This window comes from Lepidochelys olivacea (assembly GCF_965140295.1).
Source record: "Lepidochelys olivacea isolate rLepOli2 genome assembly, chromosome: 6".
NCBI lineage: Eukaryota > Metazoa > Chordata > Testudines > Cheloniidae > Lepidochelys > Lepidochelys olivacea.
The window spans coordinates 107,351,740-107,373,863 of NC_140416.1; the positions used below are offsets into that span (position 1 = coordinate 107,351,740).

General features: G+C 43.9%; 1 protein-coding gene across 1 annotated transcript in view; it reads left to right on the forward strand.

Moving 5' to 3' along the window:
• Positions 1–22,124, forward strand: part of LOC311522429 (cytoplasmic dynein 1 heavy chain 1-like) — a gene marked incomplete at its 5' end in the record, with an annotated part of 101,267 nt that overhangs the window by 39,368 nt on the left and 39,775 nt on the right. The window contains 15 exons of the mRNA XM_084631753.1: positions 947–1,229; positions 1,691–1,791; positions 2,634–2,793; positions 4,186–4,429; positions 4,640–4,823; positions 5,524–5,736; positions 5,938–6,176; positions 6,316–6,472; positions 15,823–16,050; positions 16,312–16,542; positions 16,703–16,843; positions 17,281–17,514; positions 18,243–18,449; positions 18,532–18,653; positions 21,814–21,979. Of these exons, the coding sequence (XP_084487879.1) occupies positions 947–1,229; positions 1,691–1,791; positions 2,634–2,793; positions 4,186–4,429; positions 4,640–4,823; positions 5,524–5,736; positions 5,938–6,176; positions 6,316–6,472; positions 15,823–16,050; positions 16,312–16,542; positions 16,703–16,843; positions 17,281–17,514; positions 18,243–18,449; positions 18,532–18,653; positions 21,814–21,979 (2,910 nt within the window). The remainder of the gene's footprint in view (positions 1–946; positions 1,230–1,690; positions 1,792–2,633; positions 2,794–4,185; positions 4,430–4,639; positions 4,824–5,523; positions 5,737–5,937; positions 6,177–6,315; positions 6,473–15,822; positions 16,051–16,311; positions 16,543–16,702; positions 16,844–17,280; positions 17,515–18,242; positions 18,450–18,531; positions 18,654–21,813; positions 21,980–22,124) is intronic.

Consider the following 22,124-nt stretch of genomic DNA (forward strand, 5'->3'; position numbering starts at 1 on the left):
TGTACAAGCTGGAGCCTTCACTTGGGGTGTGGCTTCACTGCTAGTCATGATTTGCAGTAATCAAATCTATGGACCTTCAGCCTTACCATGTCCGAGTCTGTGCTGATACAATGAGGTGCCCATTTCTGGCCTATTGCAGATGAAAGTTGACATTATTGTGCCTTGGGCATCCAAAAGGATTGAAGGCTCATGATAATTTGAGGGGAAGGTGCCCTCCATAGTGAAGTCTTAGAAGAAGCAAGTTCTTGGAAACATTTCTCTTTATCTACCAGCATCTCAGTCTTGGCTGGGTTAATTCAGCTGCTGATTCTAGCTACTGAAAGCTGGGAATGGAGATGTAGAGCTCAGTTTTGGTTTGTACCTGTTGGGATTTCAGCCCATAGTGTCTCATCAGTTCTCTTGGTGGCTGAAAATATATCTACTTTGAATAACTTGTGCAGAGGATTAAAGCTTGTGGGACCTCAGAGGAGAGGGCTCTTGGTGGGGAGGGATGTAGAAACACTGTCCCTCTACAGCACTTGTGGTTTCTTAGAGGAAAATCTGAGCTGGTTTAAGGGCACTTTAATTCATCACTGGAGGCAGAGAAGAATATCTGGTGACTAACAGTATGTGGTGCCAGATGATGGTACCAGGATGAGTATGAATGTGTTTCCTTTCTCTGCTTGTGGACAGAAAAAGGTTGTCTATAAGGACAGTTCTTGTGATTTCAGAACCATGCCTTGGCCTGAAGCTTGACTGAGAGGGATTCTGTAGCAACAGACTTTTTTTACTAGCTCCTCCTTTCTGCAAGCTATACCTTTGACTTCCAGGTATAGATCATGCCATCTAGCACTGAGCAATGGCTTTTCATAAACTGAGGTGCATTGAGATGCAGTAAAATTGTTAGTTTCATTAGAGTACATGGTCTTTTTTCATTGTGGTTGCTAATGAGATGCTTGTTCTTTAGATTACAGAGTTAGTGCACCAAAGAGATGTTACAAGATCACTGATCAAAAGCAAGATTGACAACTCCAAATCCTTTGAATGGCTCAGCCAGATGCGATTCTACTTTGACCCAAAACAGACAGATGTGTTGCAGCAGCTGTCCATTCAGATGGCAAATGCCAAATTCAACTACGGCTTTGAGTATCTTGGTGTTCAGGATAAACTAGTTCAGACTCCTCTTACTGACCGCTGTTACCTGACAATGACGCAAGCCTTGGAGGCAAGACTTGGAGGCTCTCCGTTTGGTAAGTTTGTACTTATTCCATATGTGTCTTCTGTTAAATGTAAAGATTGATGTTCATCAGCTATAAAATTAATAAAGTAACTTCCATAGTTGAGACTCCAATTTTGAAAAATGAGCAACACTTAGGCTATGTCTATATTTACCAGTAGATCTGCACTGCTGTAATTGATGCAGCAGGTGTTGATTTAGCAGGTCTGTTGAAGACACGCTAAATCGATGGGAGAGTGCTCTCCTACTTATTTGTGTACTCCACCTCCTTGAGAAAAGTAAGGAAAGTCAGCGGGAGAGCATCTCCCATCGACACAGTGAGGTGCACACACTGCGTTAAGTCGACCTAAGCTACATCAACTTCAGTTACGTCATTACTGTGGTACTGTAGCCCAGTCCGTAGACTTTAGATGTTAATATTGACAGTTTAGTGCCTAGGAAGAGACTAATGTTTTTATCCCATTCAAAAAATAGGTCCTGCTGGTACTGGTAAAACAGAATCTGTAAAGGCCCTTGGACACCAGCTTGGCCGCTTTGTTCTGGTTTTCAACTGCGGTGAAACATTTGACTTCCAGGTATAGTATCTTTAATTTAACATGAGAACATTCTTCATTTTATGTTAAGATCTCATTAATATGCCATTTAAGCTTGTAGATTTCAAAACATGTTTGAAAGCTTGTTCCTGTATCTGGCAAAATAGACTCTGGTTACTAAACTGTGCTTCATTGGACCTCACTACCACCTAAAGCAGAATTGGGTTAGAAGCTGCCTGCTCTGTTTTTAGGTAGTAATTTAGCAAGAGAAGATCTGAACTGCAACTTTAGGAAGGTAACTTCAAATTTTTTCAAACTACAGTCTTCCATTACCATCCCCCAGTCATATTGTGTGACCAACTGCAGTAGACCTACTTTAGTGGAAACCAAGTAGGTGTGACTGGCTGACTCCTAATGGATATGTTGCTGCACATACTCCTTATGTCAATGGACTTCCTGATCTATTGCAGCATCGGAACTACTTTTAAATTCTGCTGCAGGTTTAGGAGTGTGCTTGCAGAGATTTTAGAATTAAGTGATAGACTTCCCTAAAGAAGAGTGGAAGTTGCTTAGTAGTGCCTTATACATTCTAGAACATGGAAGTTGGCATTCAAAAACTGAAACCTCTGAGAAGCAAGAGTGGTGTGAGTAGGTAGAGAAGAGTGGAGTGGTGTGTAGAGAAGTAGTTGTTTCTGTTGAAAGCATAAAGATTCTCAGCCTAAAGATACACACACATTAAATAGGGGGTTAATATATGTAACCACAATCCTGTCCAGTCTACACCTGTTCCACTATGTACAGGGAAGAATAACCAAGGTAACTTTTTTTTTCAGTGTGTATGTATGTATATATAAAGCTTATCTTCTCTTTTTCTCCACCTACAGGCAATGGGACGCATCTTTGTGGGGCTCTGCCAAGTGGGCGCATGGGGCTGCTTTGATGAGTTCAACAGACTTGAGGAGCGTATGCTTTCTGCTGTTTCTCAGCAGGTTCAGTGCATCCAGGAAGCCTTGCGAGAACATTGCAATCCAAACTATGACAAGAGTATGCAATTTTTTCCATTGCTAATGGTTTTCTATAGCTGTTCTGTCAAAAGAATGCCCTCACTTGCATGTCTGAAATATGTCCTTTTTGAGAAATCTCTTTGATCAGTTACTCCCACATTGGCCAGAGGTTTTTTGGTTTTTTTTTTACATTTTGAAAATGTAACTTAAACATTAAACAATTAAAGGAAATAGCTTTCAACAGATATGCAGTCACTTTCAACACTGTGTAACTTTAGTGTAGTGGTAGAAAAAATGTTTGACTAGTTGTACAGTTACTCATCGCTTAACGTTGTAACGTGTTCCTGGAAAATGCAACTTTAAGCAAAACAATGTTAAGAAAATCCAATTTCCCCATAAGAATTAATGTAAATGGAAGGGTTAGGTTCCAGGAAAAATGTTTTCTCCAGACAAAAGACTATATTATGTATACCCACAGTATAAGTTTTAAACAAACAATTTAATACTGTGCACAGCAGTGATGATTGTGAAGCTTAGTTGAGGTGTTGAAGTCAGAGGGTGGGATATTTCTTAGGGAATTCCTTACTGCTCAGTGATGAACTAGAACTCAGCTGAGCCCTCAAGGGTTAACACATTGTTAATGTAGCCTCACACTCTACAAGGCACCATGAATGGAGGGAGGGGAGACAGCATGGCAGATAGAGACAGAGACACACACTCTGTGTATGTGAGAGAGAGAGATGTGCATTGCCACTTTAAGTATGCTGAATCACTCTAACTAGATTGCCTTTTTAAGTTGACCAGGAAGTTGAGACAGCAGCTGCTACCAGCATGCTCCCTCTCTCCTGAGCCCCGTAGTGTCCCCTCCCCCAGCTCTATGGAAATGGAATAAGCAGAGGGGAGGGGGACACCCTGATGTTAGCCCCCCTCTTGCCCCCACCCCCGCACAGCAAGCAGGAGGCTCCTGGAAGCAGCTCCAAGGTAGAGGGCAGGAGCAGCACATGGCAGTGAGGGGGAGGGACAGCTGAACTGCCAACAATTGATAGCCTGCTGGGCGGCTGCCGCACAGGGAACTTAGGGGAACGGGGAGCTGATGGGGGGCTGCTGGTCCACCCTGGTTCCAAGCCCCCACCAGCTAGCTCCATTGGGCTGGTCTTTCTGCAAGCAGTGGACAAAGCAGGCAGCTGCCAAACAACATTATAAGGGAGCATTGCACAACTTTAAAATAGCATGTTCCCTAATTGATCAGCAATGTAACAACAAAACAACCTTAACCAGGATGACCGAGATGACTTTAAGTGAGGAGTTACTGTACCATAAACAAAACTATACAGGATACTAAAAGTGAAGTTTCAACTACTGTAGTTGATAGCTGATTTGACTGAGACAAAATCAATTGTAACTAAAAATACTTTGTGTGAACTACTTTTAGCTTCCGCACCTATTACTTGTGAGCTGCTGAATAAACAAGTTAAAGTGAGCCCAGACATGGCTATCTTTGTCACCATGAATCCTGGTTATGCGGGTAGATCAAATCTTCCAGACAACTTGAAGAAGCTGTTCCGTAGCTTGGCGATGACAAAGCCAGACCGCCAGCTGATTGCCCAGGTCATGTTGTACTCCCAGGGTTTCCGTACTGCTGAAGTGCTTGCCAATAAGATTGTCCCATTCTTCAAGTAAGTAATAGTCCCTTAAACAAGTCTGGCCCAAACCACAAGTGACCTTTTAATGTACTTAAATCTGGAACTTAAAATGGCTCTGTAGGTAGTTTTGAAACTACCATAGCAAGAACATAGAACGGTAAGCATGCCTGACACTTTACTATTGAACATTAGTTTTGTGATCTTAGTATGTCTAAAACTGACTCTGATCTCTTTTATCTTTAGACTCTGTGATGAGCAGCTCTCCTCTCAAAGTCATTATGACTTTGGCTTAAGAGCTTTGAAGGGTGTACTGATTAGTGCAGGAAATGTGAAGAGGGAGAGGATTCAGAAGATAAAGTGGGAGAAGGAAAAGCGTGGTGAAGTTGTTGATGAAGGGGAAATTGCTGAGAACCTACCTGAACAAGAGGTAAAACATATACAGATTTTTTTATATTGATTCACAGCAAAGGGGTGATTACTGTAGATACGCATGTATATGAGCACTTACAGTAAAGCTCCTGCTGTATCTAGCATAAACGTAATCTATTTAAGTTCACACGTTGTCGTATTTACTTGAAATCTTGGTACTTTAGGCTACAGAAGTGGTGGTTTCAGCAGATTGAATGGAGTTTTAATCAGTGCTTGAGTTGTTGGAAGTATCTTTCTTACAATAAAACAGAAGCACCTGATGGTTTGTGATCATTACAAACTTTCACCATTCCAATAAAACGAGTGGTGTCCTGACTGTATTCCAAGTGGAGTAGACATTCTGAATGAACTCCTCTGTAGTTCACATCACTTTCAGATAAATGTTATGTGGGCAAGTACAGCTGTCACTCCTCAATTAAGGCAATTGTATTAGGTGATAGCTTAAGTATTCCCTGTATAGCATCACTTCAAGTCCATAATGCACTGTTATAAATGGTCTTGCACAAATACAAAACTCAACATCAAATAAGTTTTGCAGGGAATAAGAATGCCAAATGCAAACCTAGCAAATGTCAATATACTCTGCAGTCTTAGTATTCAGCGTGACCTGTTTGAAATATTTCCACCAATGTGACTAATGCAGATATTCATTGCTTGCCTTGTATTGTCTAATCAAAGCATGAAAATTTTCCGTGTAGATTTTGATCCAGAGTGTGTGTGAAACAATGGTACCCAAACTTGTTGCAGAAGACATCCCATTGCTGTTCAGTCTCTTGTCTGATGTATTCCCTGGAGTACAGTATCATCGTGGTGAAATGACAGCCCTGCGAGAGGAGCTTAAGAAAGTGTGTCAGGAAATGTACCTTACCTATGGTGATGGAGAAGAAGTTGGTGGCATGTGGGTGGAAAAGGTACATTGTGATAGTTGTAAATCTTACAATGTGGAGTTGACAAAAGTACATGTAGCATTTTCCATATTCCGTGATACAGAAATCAAATATAACTGCTCCCCAGATAGACAGAGTACCTAAAATAAATTTCAACTTTAAGTGATTCCGGATTATTATGTTTGAATCTTAATAACTGGAAGTCTTAAATCTGTTCTGTCACAGGTTCTTCAGCTCTATCAAATTACCCAGATCAATCATGGGTTGATGATGGTGGGTCCTTCTGGAAGTGGAAAGAGCATGGCTTGGAGAGTGCTGCTAAAAGCTCTGGAGCGGCTAGAGGGTGTAGAAGGTGTTGCTCACATCATTGATCCAAAAGCAATCAGCAAAGATCACCTCTATGGTACTTTGGATCCAAATACCAGAGAATGGACAGATGGATTGTTTACACATGTCCTGAGAAAGTGAGTCTTAAACATTAATAGCATATAAGTTAAGAAGTGGCTATTAGAGAGATCCTTGGATGTTGTCATTGCCATGGAGGATTGAGGAAAGGGAATATTACTGTTTTTTAACCTACACTAAATGCTTTCCTGAATTTAGGATCATAGACAATGTGAGAGGTGAATTGCAAAAACGACAGTGGATCATCTTTGATGGGGATGTAGATCCTGAATGGGTGGAGAACTTAAACTCCGTGCTGGATGACAACAAACTACTGACTCTGCCCAATGGAGAACGTCTCAGCCTTCCACCAAATGTAAAGTTCTTTTTGTTTTTACAAACATTTTAGCATTTCTAAATAGTTTAATCTACTGAAAATTTGATAGCTCTGCTGCTTTTGGTAGCTGACATGAACAGGCTCTTACCACACAAACTGTGGGCACAGAGTAAAGTTAATATTGCATCAGAGCAAAAGTGATCTTATGCAATGGTCTGGTTCAATTCTTTAAAACCCTTCTGTGGTTATGGAGTTTGTCATGTCAGGTTTACCTTGACCTTACCAGACTAGGAAATACTATATCATGCATAAATGTCTAATTAGGTGTTAAATATATAAAATACCTGATGAAGTTAAGATAAAACTTAAATTTTATAACACCTATTGGCTTTTGGGGAGTTTAGAGAAGCATGTTAATTGAGCTTTTATAGTGACTCCTCATTTAACGTTGTAGTTATGTTCCTGAAAAATGCTACTTTAAGCGAAATGATGTTAAGAGAGTCCAATTTCCCCATAAGAATTAATGTAAATAGTGGGGGGGGGCTAGGTTCCAGGGAAATTTTTTTTCTACAGACAAAAGTTTAAGTTTTAAACAAACAATTGAATACTGTACATTGTGAAGCTTGGTTGAGGTGGTGAAGACAGGATGGGATATTTCCCAGGGAATGCCTTCCTGCTAAATGATGAACTAGCACTCGGCTGAGCCCTCAAGGGTTAACACATTGTTGTTAATGTAGCCTCACACTCTACAAGGCAGCACATATGAAGGGAGGAGACACAGCATGGCAGTGGCTGCAAACGTTCCCTGTGGAAACTGAACATGATGAACTCATGCTATCCCACTGGAGTGCACCACTACCTCCACTTTCCAAAGTACCGGGTGGGAGAGATGCATGTGTGTGTGAGACAGACACACACACCATGTGTGTGAGACAGACACACCACATGGGTGGCTGTGACACATGACAGACACACCACATGGGTGGCTGTGACACACAGACAAACACACCATGTGTGTGAAGCGCATTGCCCCTTTAAGTATGCTGACCCCACTCTCAGTACACTGCCTTTAAGTAGATCAGCAAGTTGAGGCAGCAGCTGCTGCCAGCAAGTCCCCTCCGTCCTGAGTCGTGTCCTGTCCCCTCATTTCCCCTGCTCTGTGGAGATGGGGTACAGGAGCCGGGGGTAGGGGACATAAGAACATAAGAATAGCCATAGTGGGTCAGACCAAAGGTCCATCCAGCCCAGTATCCTGTCTGCCAACAGTGGCCAATGCCAGGTGCCCCAGAGGGAGTGAACCTAACAGGTAACGATCAAGTGATCTCTCTCCTGCCATCCAGCTCCACCCTCTGACAAACAGAGGCTAGGGACACCATTCCTTACCCATCCTGGCTAATAGCCATTAATGGACTTACCCTCCATGAATTTATCTAGTTCTCTTTTAAATCCTGTTATAGTCCTAGCCTTCACAACCTCCTCAGGCAAGGAGTTCCACAGGTTGACTGTGCGCTGTGTGAAGAAGAACTTCCTTTTATTTGTTTTAAACCTGCTGCCCATTAATTTCATTTGGTGGCCCCTAGTTCTTATATTATGGGAACAAGTAAATAACTTTTCCTTATTCACTTTCTCCACACCACTCATGACTTTATATACCTCTATCAAATCCCCACTTAGTCTCCTCTTTTCCAAGCTGAAAAGTCCTAGCCTCTTTAATCTCTCCGCACATGGGACCCGTTCCAAACCACTAATCATTTCAGATGCCCTTTTCTGAACCTTTTCTAATGCCAGCATATCTTTTTTGAGATGAGGAGACCATCTCTGTATGCAGTATTCAAGATGTGGGAGTATCATGGATTTATATAAGGGCAATAAAATATTCTCCATCTTATTCTCTATCCCTTTTTTAATGGTTCCTACCATCCCGTTTGTTTTTTTTTTGATTGCCGCTGCACACTGCACACTGTGTGGACTTCTTCAGAGAACTATCCACGATGACTCTAAGATCTCTTTCGTGATTAGTTGTAGCTAAGGGTATGTCTACACTACGAAATTAGGTCGAATTTATAGAAGTCGGTTTTGTAGAAAGCGTTTTTATACAGTTGATTGTGTGTGTCCCCACACAAATGCTCTAAGTGCATGTAGTCGGCGGAGTGTGTCCACAGTACCGAGGCAACCGTCGACTTCTGGAGCGTTGCACTGTGGGTGGCTATCCCACAGTTCCCGCAGTCTCCGCCGCCCATTTGAATTCTGGGTAGAAATCCCAGTGGTTGATGGGGCTAAAACATTGTCACGGGTGGTTCTGGGTACATATCATCAGGCCCCAGTTCCCTTCTTCCCTCCGTGAAAGCAAGGGCAGACAATCATTTTGCGCCTCTTTTCTTGAGTTACCTGTGCAGACACCATACCACGGCAAGCATGGAGCCTGCTCAGCTAACCATCACCATATGTCTCCTGGGTGCTGGCAGACATGGTACTGCATTGCTACACAGCAGCAGTTTATTGCCTTTTGGCAGCAGACAGTGCAGTATGACTGGTAGCCGTCATCAACGTAGTCCTGGGTGCTCTTTTAACCGGGCGCCTGGGCAAACATGGGAGTGACTCAGCCAGGTCATTTCCCTTGTTTTGTCTCGTGGCGATTGAGTCCTACCGGCAATCCACTGTCTTTTAACTTCCAGCTAGCAGAAGATGATGGCTAGTCGTCATACTGCACTGTCTTCTGCTGACCACCCAGGAGATGATGATGGCTAGCAGTCGTACTACACAGTCTGCTGCCAGCAAGATGTATAAAGAAAGATGAAGTGGCTCAAAACAAGAAATAGACCAGATTTGTTTTGTATTCATTTTCTCCTCTCTCCCTTCCTCCCTCCGTGAAATCAACGGCCTGCTAAACCCAGTTTTGAGTTCTATCCTTGAGGTTTTGAGTTCTATCCTTGAGGGGGCCATTCAGTTTCTCACAAAGCCACCCCCTTTGTTGATTTTAATTCCCTGTAAGCCAACCCTGTAAGCCATGTTGTCAGTCGCCCCTCCCTCCGTCAAGGCAATGGCAGACAATCGTTCCGCACCTTTTTTCTGTGCAGACGCCATACCACGGCAAGCAAGGAGCCCACTAAGATCACTTTGGCAATTAGGAGCACATTAAACACCACGCGCATTATCCAGCAGTATATGCAGCACCAGAACCTGGCAAAGCGATACCGGGTGAGTAGGCAATGTCAGCACGGTGACGTGAGTGATGAGGACATGGACACAGACTTCTCTCAAAGCACGGGCCCTGGCAATGTGGGCATCATGGTGCTAATGGAGCAGGTTCATGTGGTGGAATCCCGATTCTGGGCTCAGGAAACAAGCACAGACTGGTGGGACTGCATAGTGTTGCAGGTCTGGGATGATTCCCAGTGGTTGCAAAACTTTCGCATGCGTAAGGGCACTTTCATGGAACTTTGTGACTTGCTTTCCCCTGCCCTGAGGCGCAAGACTACCAAGATGAGAGCAGCCCTCACCGTTGAGAAGCAAGTGGAAATAGCTTGCAAAGCCAGACAGCTACCGGTCAGTCAGGAATCAATTTGGAGTGGGCAAATCTACTGTGGGGGCTGCTGTGATGCAAGTAGCCCACGCAATCAAAGATCTGCTGATATCAAGGGTAGTGACCCTGGGAAATGTGCAGGTCATAGTGGATGGCTTTGCTGCAATGGGATTCCCTAACTGTGGTGGGGCCATAGACGGAACCCATATCCCTATCTTGGCACCGGAGCACCAAGCTGGCGAGTACATAAACCGCAAGGAGTACTTTTCAATAGTGCTGCAAGCACTGGTGGATCACAAGGGACGTTTCACCAACATCAACGTGGGATGGCCGGGAAAGGTACATGACGCTTGCATCTTCAGGAACTCTGGTCTGTTTCAAAAGTTGCAAGAAGGAACTTTATTCCCAGACCAGAAAATAACCATTGGGGATGTTGAAATGCCTATCGTTATCCTTGGGGACCCAGCCTACCCCTTAATGCCATGGCTCATGAAGCCGTACACAGGCAGCCTGGACAGTAGTCAGGAGCTGTTCAACTACAGGCTGAGCAAGTGCAGAATGGTGGTAGAATGTGCATTTGGACATTTAAAAGCGCGCTGGCGCAGTTTACTAACTCGGTTAGACCTCAGCGAAACCCAATATTCCCACTGTTATTACTGCTTTCTGTGCGCTCCACAATATCTGTGAGAGTAAGGGGGAGATGTTTATGGCAGGGTGGAAGGTTGAGGCAAATCGCCTGGCTGCTGGTTTTGCACAGCCAGACACCAGGGCAGTTAGAAGAGCACAGGAGGATGCGGTGCGCATCAGAGAAGCTTTGAAAACCAGTTTCATGACTGGACAGGCTACGGTGTGAAAGTTCTGTTTGTTTCTCCTTGATGAAACCCCCTGCCCCTTAATTCACTCTACTTCCCTGTAAGCTAACCACCCTCCCCTCCTCCCTTCGATCACCGCTTGCAGAGGCAATAAAGTCATTGTTGCTTCATATTCATACATTCTTTATTCATTCATCACACAAATAGGGGGATAACTACCAAGGTAGCCCAGGAGGGGTGGTGGAGGAGAGAAGCACTGGGAGAGGTGGTGGAGGAGGGAAGGACAAGGCCACACAGCACTTTAAAAGTTTAAAACTTTAAAACTTATTGAATGCCAGCCTTCTGTTGCTTGGGCAATCCTCTGGGGTGGAGTGGCCGGAGGCCCCCCCACCGTGTTCTTGGGCATCTGGGTGAGGAGTCTATGGAACTTGGAGGAGGGAGGTTGGTTACACAGGGGCTGTAGCGGCGGTCTGTGCTCCTGCTGCCTTTCCTGCAGCTCAACCATACGCTGGAGCATATTGGTTTGATCCTCCAGCAGCCTCAGCATTGAATCCTGCCTCCTTTCATCACGCTGCCGCCACCTTTCAGCTTCAGCCCTCTCTTCAGCCCGCCACTTACTCTCTTCAGCCTGCCACCTCTCCTCCCCATTTTGTGCTTTCCTGCACTCTGACATTGTCTGCCTCCACGCATTCATCTGTGCTCTGTCAGTGTGGGAGGACAGCATGAGCTCAGAGAACATTTCATCACGAGTGCGTTTTTTTCACCTTCTAATCTTCACTAGCCTCTGGGAAGGAGAAGATCCTGTGATCCTTGAAACACATGTAGCTGGTGGAGAAAAAAAAAAGAGACAGTGGTATTTAAAAAGACACATTTTCTAGAACAATGGCTACACTCTTTCACGGTAAACCTTGCTGTTAACATTACATACACAGCACATGTGCTTTCATTCCAAGGTCGCATTTTGCCTCCCTCCACCCCGTGGCTAGCCCCTCCCCTCTCCCCATGGCTAACAGCAGGGAACGTTTCTGTTCAGCCACAGGCAAACAGCCCAGCAGGGACGGGCACCTGAATGTCCCCTTAAGAAAAGCACCCTATTTCAACCAGGTGACCATGAATGATATCACTCTCCTGAGGATAACACAGAGAGATAAAGAACGGATGTTGTTTGAATGCCAGCAAACATACACTGCAATGCTTTGTTCTACAATGATTCCCTAGTACATGCTACTGGCGTGGTGTGGTGAAGTGTCCTACCACGGTGGACGGAATAAGGCTGCCATCCCCAGAAACCTTTTGCAAAGGCTTTGGGAGTACATCCAGGAGAGCCGCAAATGCCAGGGCAAATTAATCATTAAACATGCTTGCTTTTAAACCATGTATAGTATTTTAAAAGGTACACTCACCAGAGGTCCCTTCTCTACCTGGCGGGTCCGGGAGGCAGCCTTTGGTGGGTTCGGGGGTACTGGCTCCAGGTCCAGGGTGAGAAACAGTTCCAGGCTGTCGGGAAAACCGGTTTCTCCGCTTGCTTGCTGTGAGCTATCTACAACTTCATCATCATCATCTTTCTCGTCCCCAAAACCTGCTTCTGTGTTGCCTCAATCTCCATTGAAGGAGTCAAGCAACACGGCTGGGGTAGTGGTGGCTGAACCCCCTAAAATGGCATGCAGCTCATTATAGAAGTGGCATGTTTGGGGCTTTGACCTGGAGCGGCCGTTTGCCTCTCTGGTTTTCTGGTAGGCTTGCCTCAGCTCCTTAAGTTTCATGCGGCATTGCTTCGGGTCCCTGTTATGGGCTCTGTCCTTCATGCCCTGGGAGATTTTGGCAAATGTTTTGGCATTTCGAAAACTGGAATGGAGTTCTGATAGCACGGATTCCTCTCCCCATACAGCGATCAGATCCCCTACCTCCCGTTCGGTCCATGCTGGAGCTCTTTTGCGATTCTGAGACTCCATCATGGTCACCTCTGCTGATGAGCTCTGGCCAGCATGGCAAGCTGCAGGTGACCATGCAAACAGAAAATTAAAATTCAAAAGTTTGCAGGCCTTTTCCTGTCTACCTGGCCAGTGCATCTGAGTTGAGAGTGTTGTCCAGAGCGGTCATAATAGAGTACTCTGGGATAGCTCCCGGAGGCCAATACCGTCTAATTGTGTCCACAGTACCCCAAATTCGACCCAGCAAGGCCGATTTAAGGCTAGTTGAGGGTGGAGTAAGGAAATCGATTTTAAGAGCCCTTTCTGTTGAAAAAAAGGGCTTCATTGTGTGGACGCATGCAGGTTTACATTGATTTAATGCTGCTAAATTCGACCTAAACTCCTAGTGTAGACCAGGGCTAAATTAGCCCCCATCTTATTGGTATAGTTGGGGTTAGTTTTTCCAATGTACATTACTTTACATTTATCCACATTAAATTTCTTTGCCATTTTGTTGCCCAATCACTTAGTTTTGTGAGTTCTTTTTGAAGTGCTTCACAGTCTGCTTTGGTCTTAACTATCTTGAGCAGTTCAGTATCTTCTGCAAACTTTGCCACCTCACTGTTTACCCCTTTCTCCAGATCATTTATGAATAGGTTGAATAGGATTGGTCCTAGGACTGACCCTTGGGGAACACCACTAGTTACCCCTCTCCATTCTGAAAATTTATCATTTATTCCTACCCTCTGTTCCCTGTCTTTTAACCCAGTGGTTCTCAAAGCCAGTCCGCTGCTTGTTCAGGGAAAGCCCCTGGCTGGCTGGTCCAGTTTGTTTACCTGCCGCATCCGCAGGTTCAGCCTATCGCAGCTCCCACTGGCCGCGGTTCACCTCTCCAGGCCAATGGGGGCTGCATGAAGGGCAGCCAGCACGTCCCTTGGCCTGTGCCACTTCCCGCAGCCCCCATTGGCCTGGAGGGGCAAACCGTGGCCAGTGGGAGCCATGATCGGCCGAACCTGCAGACGCGGCAGGTAAACAAACCGGTCTGGCCCGCCAGGGGCTTTCCCTGAACAAGCAGCGGACCAGCTTTGAGAACCACTGTTTTAACCAGTTCTCAATCCATGAAAAGATCTTCCCTCTTATCCCATGACAACTTAATTTACATAAGAGCCTTTGGTGAGGGACCTTGTCAAAGGCTTTCTGGAAATCTAAGTACACTGTGTCCTCTGAACTTTGTCCACGTTTGTTGACTCCTTCAAAGAACTCTAATAGATTAGTAAGACATGATTTCCCTTTACAGAAACCATGTTGACTTTTGCACAACAATTTATGTTCTACTATGTGTCTGACAATTTTATTCTTTACTATTGTTTCAACTAATTTGCCTGGTACTGACGTTAGACTTACCGGTCTGTAATTGCCGGGATCACCTCTAGAGCTATTTTAAAATATTGGCATTACATTAGCTATCTTCCAGTCATTGGGTACAGAAGCTGATTCAAAGGACAGGTTACAAACTACAGTTAATAGTTCCGCAATTTCACATATGAGTTCTTTCAGGACTCTTGGGTGAATGTCATCTGGTCCTGGTGACTTGTTACTGTTAAGTTTCTCAATTAATTCCAAAACTTCCTCTAATGACACTTCAGTCTGTGACAGTTCCTCAGATTTGTCACCTACAAAGGATGACTCAGGTTTGGGACTCTCCCCAACATCCTCAGTCATGAAGACTGAAGCAAAGAATTCATTTAGTTTCTCCACAATGATGTTATCGTCTTTGTGCTCCTTTTGTATCTCGATCGTCCAGGGGCCCCACTGGTTGTTTAGCAGGCTTCCTGCTTCTGATGTACTTAAAAACATTTTATTATTATTTTGAGTTTTTGGCTAGCTGTCCTTCAAACTCCTTTTTGGCTTTTCTTATTACATTTTATACTTAATTTGGCAGTGTTTATGCTCATTTCTATTTACCTCACTAGGATCTGACTTCCACTTTTTAAAAGCCTTTTTATCTGTCACTGCTTCTTTTACATGGTGTTAAGCCACAGTAGCTCTTTTTTAATTTGGGATATACACTTAAGTTGGGCCTCTATTATGGTGTCTTTGAAAAGTGCCCATGCAGCTTGCAGGGATTTCACTCTAGTCACGGTACCTTTTAATTTCTGTTTAATTAACCTCCTCATTTTTGCATAGTTCCCCTTTCCGAAATGAAATGCCACAGTGTTGGGCTGCTGAGGTGTTCTTCCCACCACAGGAATGTTAAATGTTGTTATATTATGGTCACTATTTCCAAGCAGTCCTGTTATAGTTGGACCAGATCCTTCACTCCACTCAGGACTAGATCGAGAGTTGCCCCTCCCCTCGTGGGTTCCTGTACCAACTGCTCCAAGAAGCAGTCATTTAAAGTATCGAGAAATTTTGTCTCTGCATTTCGTCCTGAGGTGACATGTACCCAGTCAATATGGGGATAATTGAAATCCTCCATTATTATTGAGTTCTTTATTTTGATAGCTTCTCTAATGTCCCTTAGCATTTCATCATCACTATCACTGTCCTGGTCAGGTGGTCAATAATAGATCCCTACTGTTATATTCTTATTAGAGCCTGGAATTACTATCCATACAGATTCTATGGAACATGTGGATTCATTTAAGATTTTTATTTCATTTGATTCTACATTTTCTTTCACATATACCAACACGTATAGGGACACCCTGACATCAGCACCCCTCCTTACCCCACCACCCCCTGCACAGCAAGCAGGAGGTTCCCGGGAGCAGCTCCAAGGCAGAGAACAGGAGCAGCACATGGCAGTGGCGGGAGGGATACCTGAACTGCCCAGCAATTGATAGCCTGCTGGATGGCTGTCGCACAGACAACTTAGGGGAGCTGATAGTGGGGCTGCCGGTCCACCCTGGTTCCAAGCCCCCAACAGCTAGCTCTGGCAGCCACCTGCTTTGTCCACTGGTTGCAGAAAAACAACGTTATAAGGGAGCATTGCACAACTTTAAACGAGCATGTTCTCTAACAGATCGGCGACGTAACAATGAAACAACATTAATTGGGACGATGTTAAGTGAGGAGTTACTGTAATAGATTCAGTAGAACATAAAATCTAACTTCTCTTAAATGTCTGCACTTTCTCTCTAGGTGCGTATCATGTTTGAGGTACAGGATCTGAAATATGCTACTATGGCCACAGTGTCAAGGTGCGGAATGGTCTGGTTCAGTGAAGATGTTCTAAGCACTGACATGATATTCAATAACTTCTTGGCCAGACTACGAAGCATCCCTCTGGATGAAGAGGAAGAGGAAGCTCAGCGCAGGCGAAAGGGCAAAGAAGATGAAGGTGAAGAAGCAGCTTCTCCAATGTTGCAGGTATAACTTGGAATGGATTGTAATACTGTGGACTGACACCAGACCCACTAAAAGTAGGAAGTGCCTTGAAAGCTTATCTTACCGGCTGTACTGAATATAAATAGACATTGAGTTAACAAAATATAACTTGCGTGTTGTATTCCCCAATTAAAGTATGACACTTTGAACCCATGCTATTGACAAACTTATTTTAAAATCTAGTGTTATGACTTAAGACTACAAACCAAGTTCCTTGAACAATGCTAATGTCTTTACCAACAGATTCAAAGAGATGCAGCAACAATTATGCAGCCCTATTTCACATCTAATGGACTAGTGACTAAAGCTCTTGAACATGCTTTCAAGTTAGAGCATATCATGGACCTCATTCGTTTGCGCTGTCTTGGTTCATTGTTCTCTATGTTGCATCAGGCTTGCCGCAATGTAGCCCAGTACAATGCAAACCATCCCGATTTCCCTATGCAGAAAGAGCAACTGGAGCGTTATATCCAGGTAAAGTAAATACTGCAGCAAAGTGATCTGATAGCCTAAAGATGAACACAGTTACCAGACTTTTTGAATAGTCTCCTTGTATTTTCTTCAGCTGTCCTTCAAACACAAGTAATACTTTTTTGCATTTGTGTGGACTAAACTTTCTCTTGTCTTCCATCAGAGATACCTGGTCTATGCAATACTGTGGTCATTCTCTGGAGACAGTGGACTGAAAATGAGAGCAGAGCTGGGAGAATACATTAGGAGAATCACCACTGTACCATTGCCCACAGTACCCAACATACCCATAATTGATTATGAGGTAATAGCCTCTTGTACCTTGTATAGTTACAAACCTAATTCCTAAAGAAACAAAACCAGAATGACCCACAGAAGCTTATGCTCCAATACATCTGTTAGTCTGTAAGATGGCACAGGACTCTTTGCCACTATTTCTAAATTAACCTCTCTCAATGGGAGTAAATTAGTATCTCACAAGTTAGCTCAAGGCAAGCCACTCTAAATTTGATTGATTATTTTATTTTTTATTTGTTTTGCTCAGTTGGTACATAATTTACTGTGTAGTCCAAGCTTCTTCTAAACTAGTCCCACAGAATTAAATCTGCAGGTGTTAAAAGCCTAACTGAGTTCACAGATTAAAGCATGAAGTTGTGTAAAATACGATGGGGTTATGATGAGAACCCCATTGAAACACATCTCTCTACTAAATTTGTACATTAACTATTTCTGTTCACCTAGGTGTCAATTACAGGTGAATGGGTCCCATGGCAGTCCAAGGTTCCTCAGATTGAAGTTGAGACACACAAGGTTGCTGCTCTTGATGTTGTAGTACCAACCCTAGATACTGTCCGGCATGAAGCTTTACTGTATACTTGGCTAGCGGAACACAAACCCCTAGTGCTCTGTGGCCCACCAGGTTCTGGAAAGACTATGACCCTTTTCAGTGCTCTCAGAGCCCTCCCTGATATGGAGGTAACTATTCTGTTTATGTGTGGGTTATTGAATAATAGCAAATTTATAACAAGTAAAAGCTGCCTACAAGGTTTACTCTCGTGATTACAGCAACACCTCTCTACTTACATGGCAAAAGCTTCTTTGTATCAGAGCTCTTTGCCCAAGTAAATGAATGTATCTTTATAACACTCTGTGAAGTAGAAACATGAACTATAAAAGGGAGTGGAAACTGAAGCAGAAATCAGTGACTTGCCCATAGTCACCAGGAAGATCTAGACTCTTCCTAACTCCAGGAGTCCCTTAACTTCAAGGCCATCTGTTCTTCCTTTCTAACTAGCACCAGTAGTACTGGCTTTTTTCCACTTGTTCAGTATTAAATCAAAAGTATTTTGAGTTCAGGTAGCTGTTCCGTCTTGGTATATGAGTGTTTAAACCTGTTAACAGTGATGAGAGACAGTATGTGTAACAGGTGGGTGCTACTGGCACATAACAGACTTTGATGGCAAAGTCTATAAGGAATTTTACATATCTGTAGTGACCCAAATACTTGTGTAAACAGAATTCAGTGATCAGTATCTAGTCAACATACAGCATATATTTTCAGTCTGAAGGCCAAGTTGTAACATATATTTGTTACTGAGGAATGATAATCTATTGAAACTTTGGTTCTAAGACTTCAAGCTATTAAAACATATCAAATGTCTTCATGAATTTACCTCTTTCACCCCCCCTTTTTTTTTTTAAAGGTGATTGGACTTAACTTCTCTAGTGCTACTACCCCTGAGCTACTTTTGAAAACTTTTGATCATTACTGTGAGTACAGGCGTACACCTAATGGAGTGGTGCTGGCCCCCGTGCAGCTAGGAAAGTGGCTGGTGCTGTTCTGTGACGAAATCAACTTGCCAGATATGGATAAGTATGGCACGCAGAGAGTCATATCCTTCATTAGACAGGTTTGTTTTGTTGTGAAACTAAGGATTCTACTGTTATGCTTTTATGGAAACTTTCTTATATTAAAACAATTCCCTCATTCAGATGGTGGAACATGGAGGCTTCTACCATACGTCGAATCAGACCTGGGTGAAATTAGAGAGGATTCAGATTGTTGGAGCTTGTAACTCCCCTACCGATCCTGGAAGGAAACCACTTTCACATAGGTAAATACTATTCTGAAGCTACTAAAACTATAGTACTGATCTGCAAAATGGAGTATCTGATTCCTTTACATTCTACTATTGGAATCCAGTTTTTGTAGCGTCAAATATTGGTTTAAAAATACCTTGCATCCAAATGAGCTGCTCATTAACAGTCCATCAGGCTCCTGTTGATCTTCAATAAGTCTTGGAGCACTGGAAGTTCCGAAGACTGGAAGAAAGCTGCTAAAATGCCAGTTTTTAAAAAGGGTAAATGGGATGACCTAGATCCCAGCCAGAATAATGGAGTGGCTGTTACAGGACTTGATTGTTAAAGAGTTAATAGAGGGCAATGTAACTAATACAAATCAACATGGGTTTATGGAGAATAGATCATGTCAAACTAACTTTGTTGTTTTTGATGAGATTGCAAATTTAGTTGATAAAGGTAATAGCGTTGACATAATATACTCACTTAGGTAAGGCATTTGACTTGGTATTGCACGACAATTTGATTTAAAAAACACACAAAAAACTAGAATGATATAAAAGTTACATGGCACACATTAAATGGATTAAAAACTGGCTAACTGATACGTCTCAAAATGTAACTGTTAACTGGGAGCCATTATTGAGTGGGCTTGTTTCCAGTAGGGTTGCGCAGGGCCTGGTTCTTGACCATATGATATTTAACGTATTTATCAATCACTGATTGTTTGCAGAGGACCCAAAAATGGAAGGATGGTAAATAATGATGAGGACAGGTCACTGATTCACAGCAATCTGTGTCACTTGGTAAACTTGGCGCAAGCAGTTAATATGCATTTTAATAAAGCTAAATGTAAATACATACATCTAGGAACAAAGAAAGTTGGCCATACTTACAGGCTGGGGGACTCTATCCTGAGAGAGGTTTGGGGATCATGGTGGATAATCAGTTGAACTTGAGCTCCCCGCTGAACATGTAACGCTGTGGCCAAAAGAGCTAATGCAATCCTGGGATGCTTAAATGAAGATCACAAATAGGAATAAAGAGGTTTATTTGATCTCTGTATTTGGCACTCTTGTGACCACTGCTGTGTGGCCACTGTGGCATTGATGTGACCACTGTGAATCTGTGTCCAGTTCTGATGCCCACAATTCAAGAAAGATGTGGACAAATTGAAGAGAGTTCAGAGAAGGGCCACAAGAATGATAAAGGATTAGAAAACCTTCTTTTATAATGATGGACTCAAAACGCTCAAGATATTTAGTTTAACAAAGAATATGTTCAGGAGGGACTTGATTAGTCTGTAAGTACTGTGACAAAGTTCCACCTCTGCCTTGGGGGGTCCTGCGCTTATTGGCGGATTTGCTCGCCTCAGCAATTCACAGCAGCCCTCAGTTTGGCCACTTTTGCTAGTGGCTCAAACCTGCCGTTCACTCAGCTAACCTCATCACTGGCCAGCATGGGGAAAGGGAGGAGAACAATCCCTGCAGTCTCTGCTGACCCAACTAGTGGGTCGGGGGCTAGGCCAGGACCTTCCCCTCTGGTGGAACCCACAGTCAAGGTCACCTCCTCTTGTATCAAATAGGGAGTTGAAGGGATTGGGGGGAACCTGGGCCTGCCCTCTACTCTGGGTTCCAGCCCAGGGCCCTGTGGATTGCAACTGTCTAAGGTGTCTCCTGTAACAACTGCGTGACCGCTACAACTCTCTGGGCTACTTCCCCATGGCCTCCTCCCAACTCCTTCTTTATCCTCATCACAGGACCTTCCTCCTGATGTATGATAATGCTTGTACTCCTCATTCCTCCAGCAGTACACCTTCTCACTCTCAGCTTCTTGTGTGCCTCTTGCTCCCAGCTCCTCGCACACACCTCACTAACTGAAGTGAGGTCCTTTTTAAAACCAGGTGCCCTGATTAGCCTGCCTGTCCTAATTGATTCTGGTCGCTTCTTAATTGGTTCCAGAAACTTCCTGATTGTTCTGGAACAGCCCATTATCTTACTCAGGGGAAAGGGACCTGCTTAATCTGGAGCTAATATATCTACCTTCTATCACTCTCCTGTAGGCATCTGGCCTGACCCTGTCACAGTACCTACAGAGGGAACAAATATTTAATAATGGGCTCTTCAGCTTCCAGCCACTGGATCATGTTGTACCTTTCTTTGCTAGACTGAAGCTAGACAAATTCAGACTGGAAACAAGGCATACATTTTTAACAGTGAGAGTAGTTACCCATTGGAATAACTTACCGAGGGTGGATTCTGCATCATTCACAATTTTTAAATCGAGACATAGGCGCCTACTCCATGGGTGCTCCAGGGCTGGAGCACCCACAGGGAAAAATTGCCACAGCAGCCAAGCTCCCCGCCCCAGCTCACCTCACCTCCACCTCCTCCCCTGAGTGCACCATGCCCCGCTTCTCCCCTCAGCGCTTGCTGTAGCAAAACAGCTGCTTCTCAGCGTAACAAGCTGTGTGAGGGAGGGGGGAGGAGCAGGAATGCAGCGCACTCAGGGGAGGATGCGGGGAAGAGGCGGGGCCAGGGCGGGAATTTGGGGAAGGAGTCCAATGGGGGAGGAGTCGGGGCGGGGACTTTGGGGAAGGGGTTGATATGGGGGTGGGGCAGGGGCAGGAGGAGGTGGGGCAGGCATGGGTCAGGGATGGGGGGTCATGCACTCACCGGCGCCAGGAGAAGTTGGTGCCTATGAATCAAGATAACAGCATTTTTTTCTAAAAGATGCCCTGGGAATTATTTTGGGGAAGTTCTACCGCCTGTGTTCTATGGGAGGTTAGACTAGATTTCTTCTGGCCTTAGAATCTATGAACAACACAGACTGTACTCCATTCATAGCCCTGTACTTCAAAGAGGACTTTATATTAGCCAACAGGATGGTGGCTAACGTGAGTGCTGAACATCACTCATTTCAGAGGCTGAGAATGCTGTTGTGAAATTAATAGTTATTTTTACCTTATGAAACAAGCAGCTTGGATCAGAAACGAACCAATATGATGTGATATTGCAGAGTACAAGTCAGTAATTGACTCTCCTACTTTGACTTTTAGTGGCTTAATTTGAGATGAAATCTCCACCAAGGATGGCAGTTGTTTTGAATATTGAAAATAGATCGGTCAGGTCTAGTCTAGCTGACTTGGGTGAAGTCTTTCCTGGTATGAACACTAAGCGATTGGACCTCTTTCAGATTTTTACGCCACGTCCTTGTGGTGTATGTGGACTATCCTGGACCAGCTTCTCTTACTCAGATATATGGAACATTCAATCGTGCAATGCTGAGGCTTATCCCATCGCTCCGCACATATGTAGAACCTCTTACTGCTGCCATGGTAGAGTTCTATACAATGTCACAGGTAACTTGATCTACACACTATCCCAACTTCTACTGACTAGTCCTCTTTCCTATTACTATTAATAATGCTTAATAATTATGTTGCTATTCCACTTTAGATAAATCCCAGTGCTTTTTGTCTTGGCCTGCTTACCCTGTTTTTATTA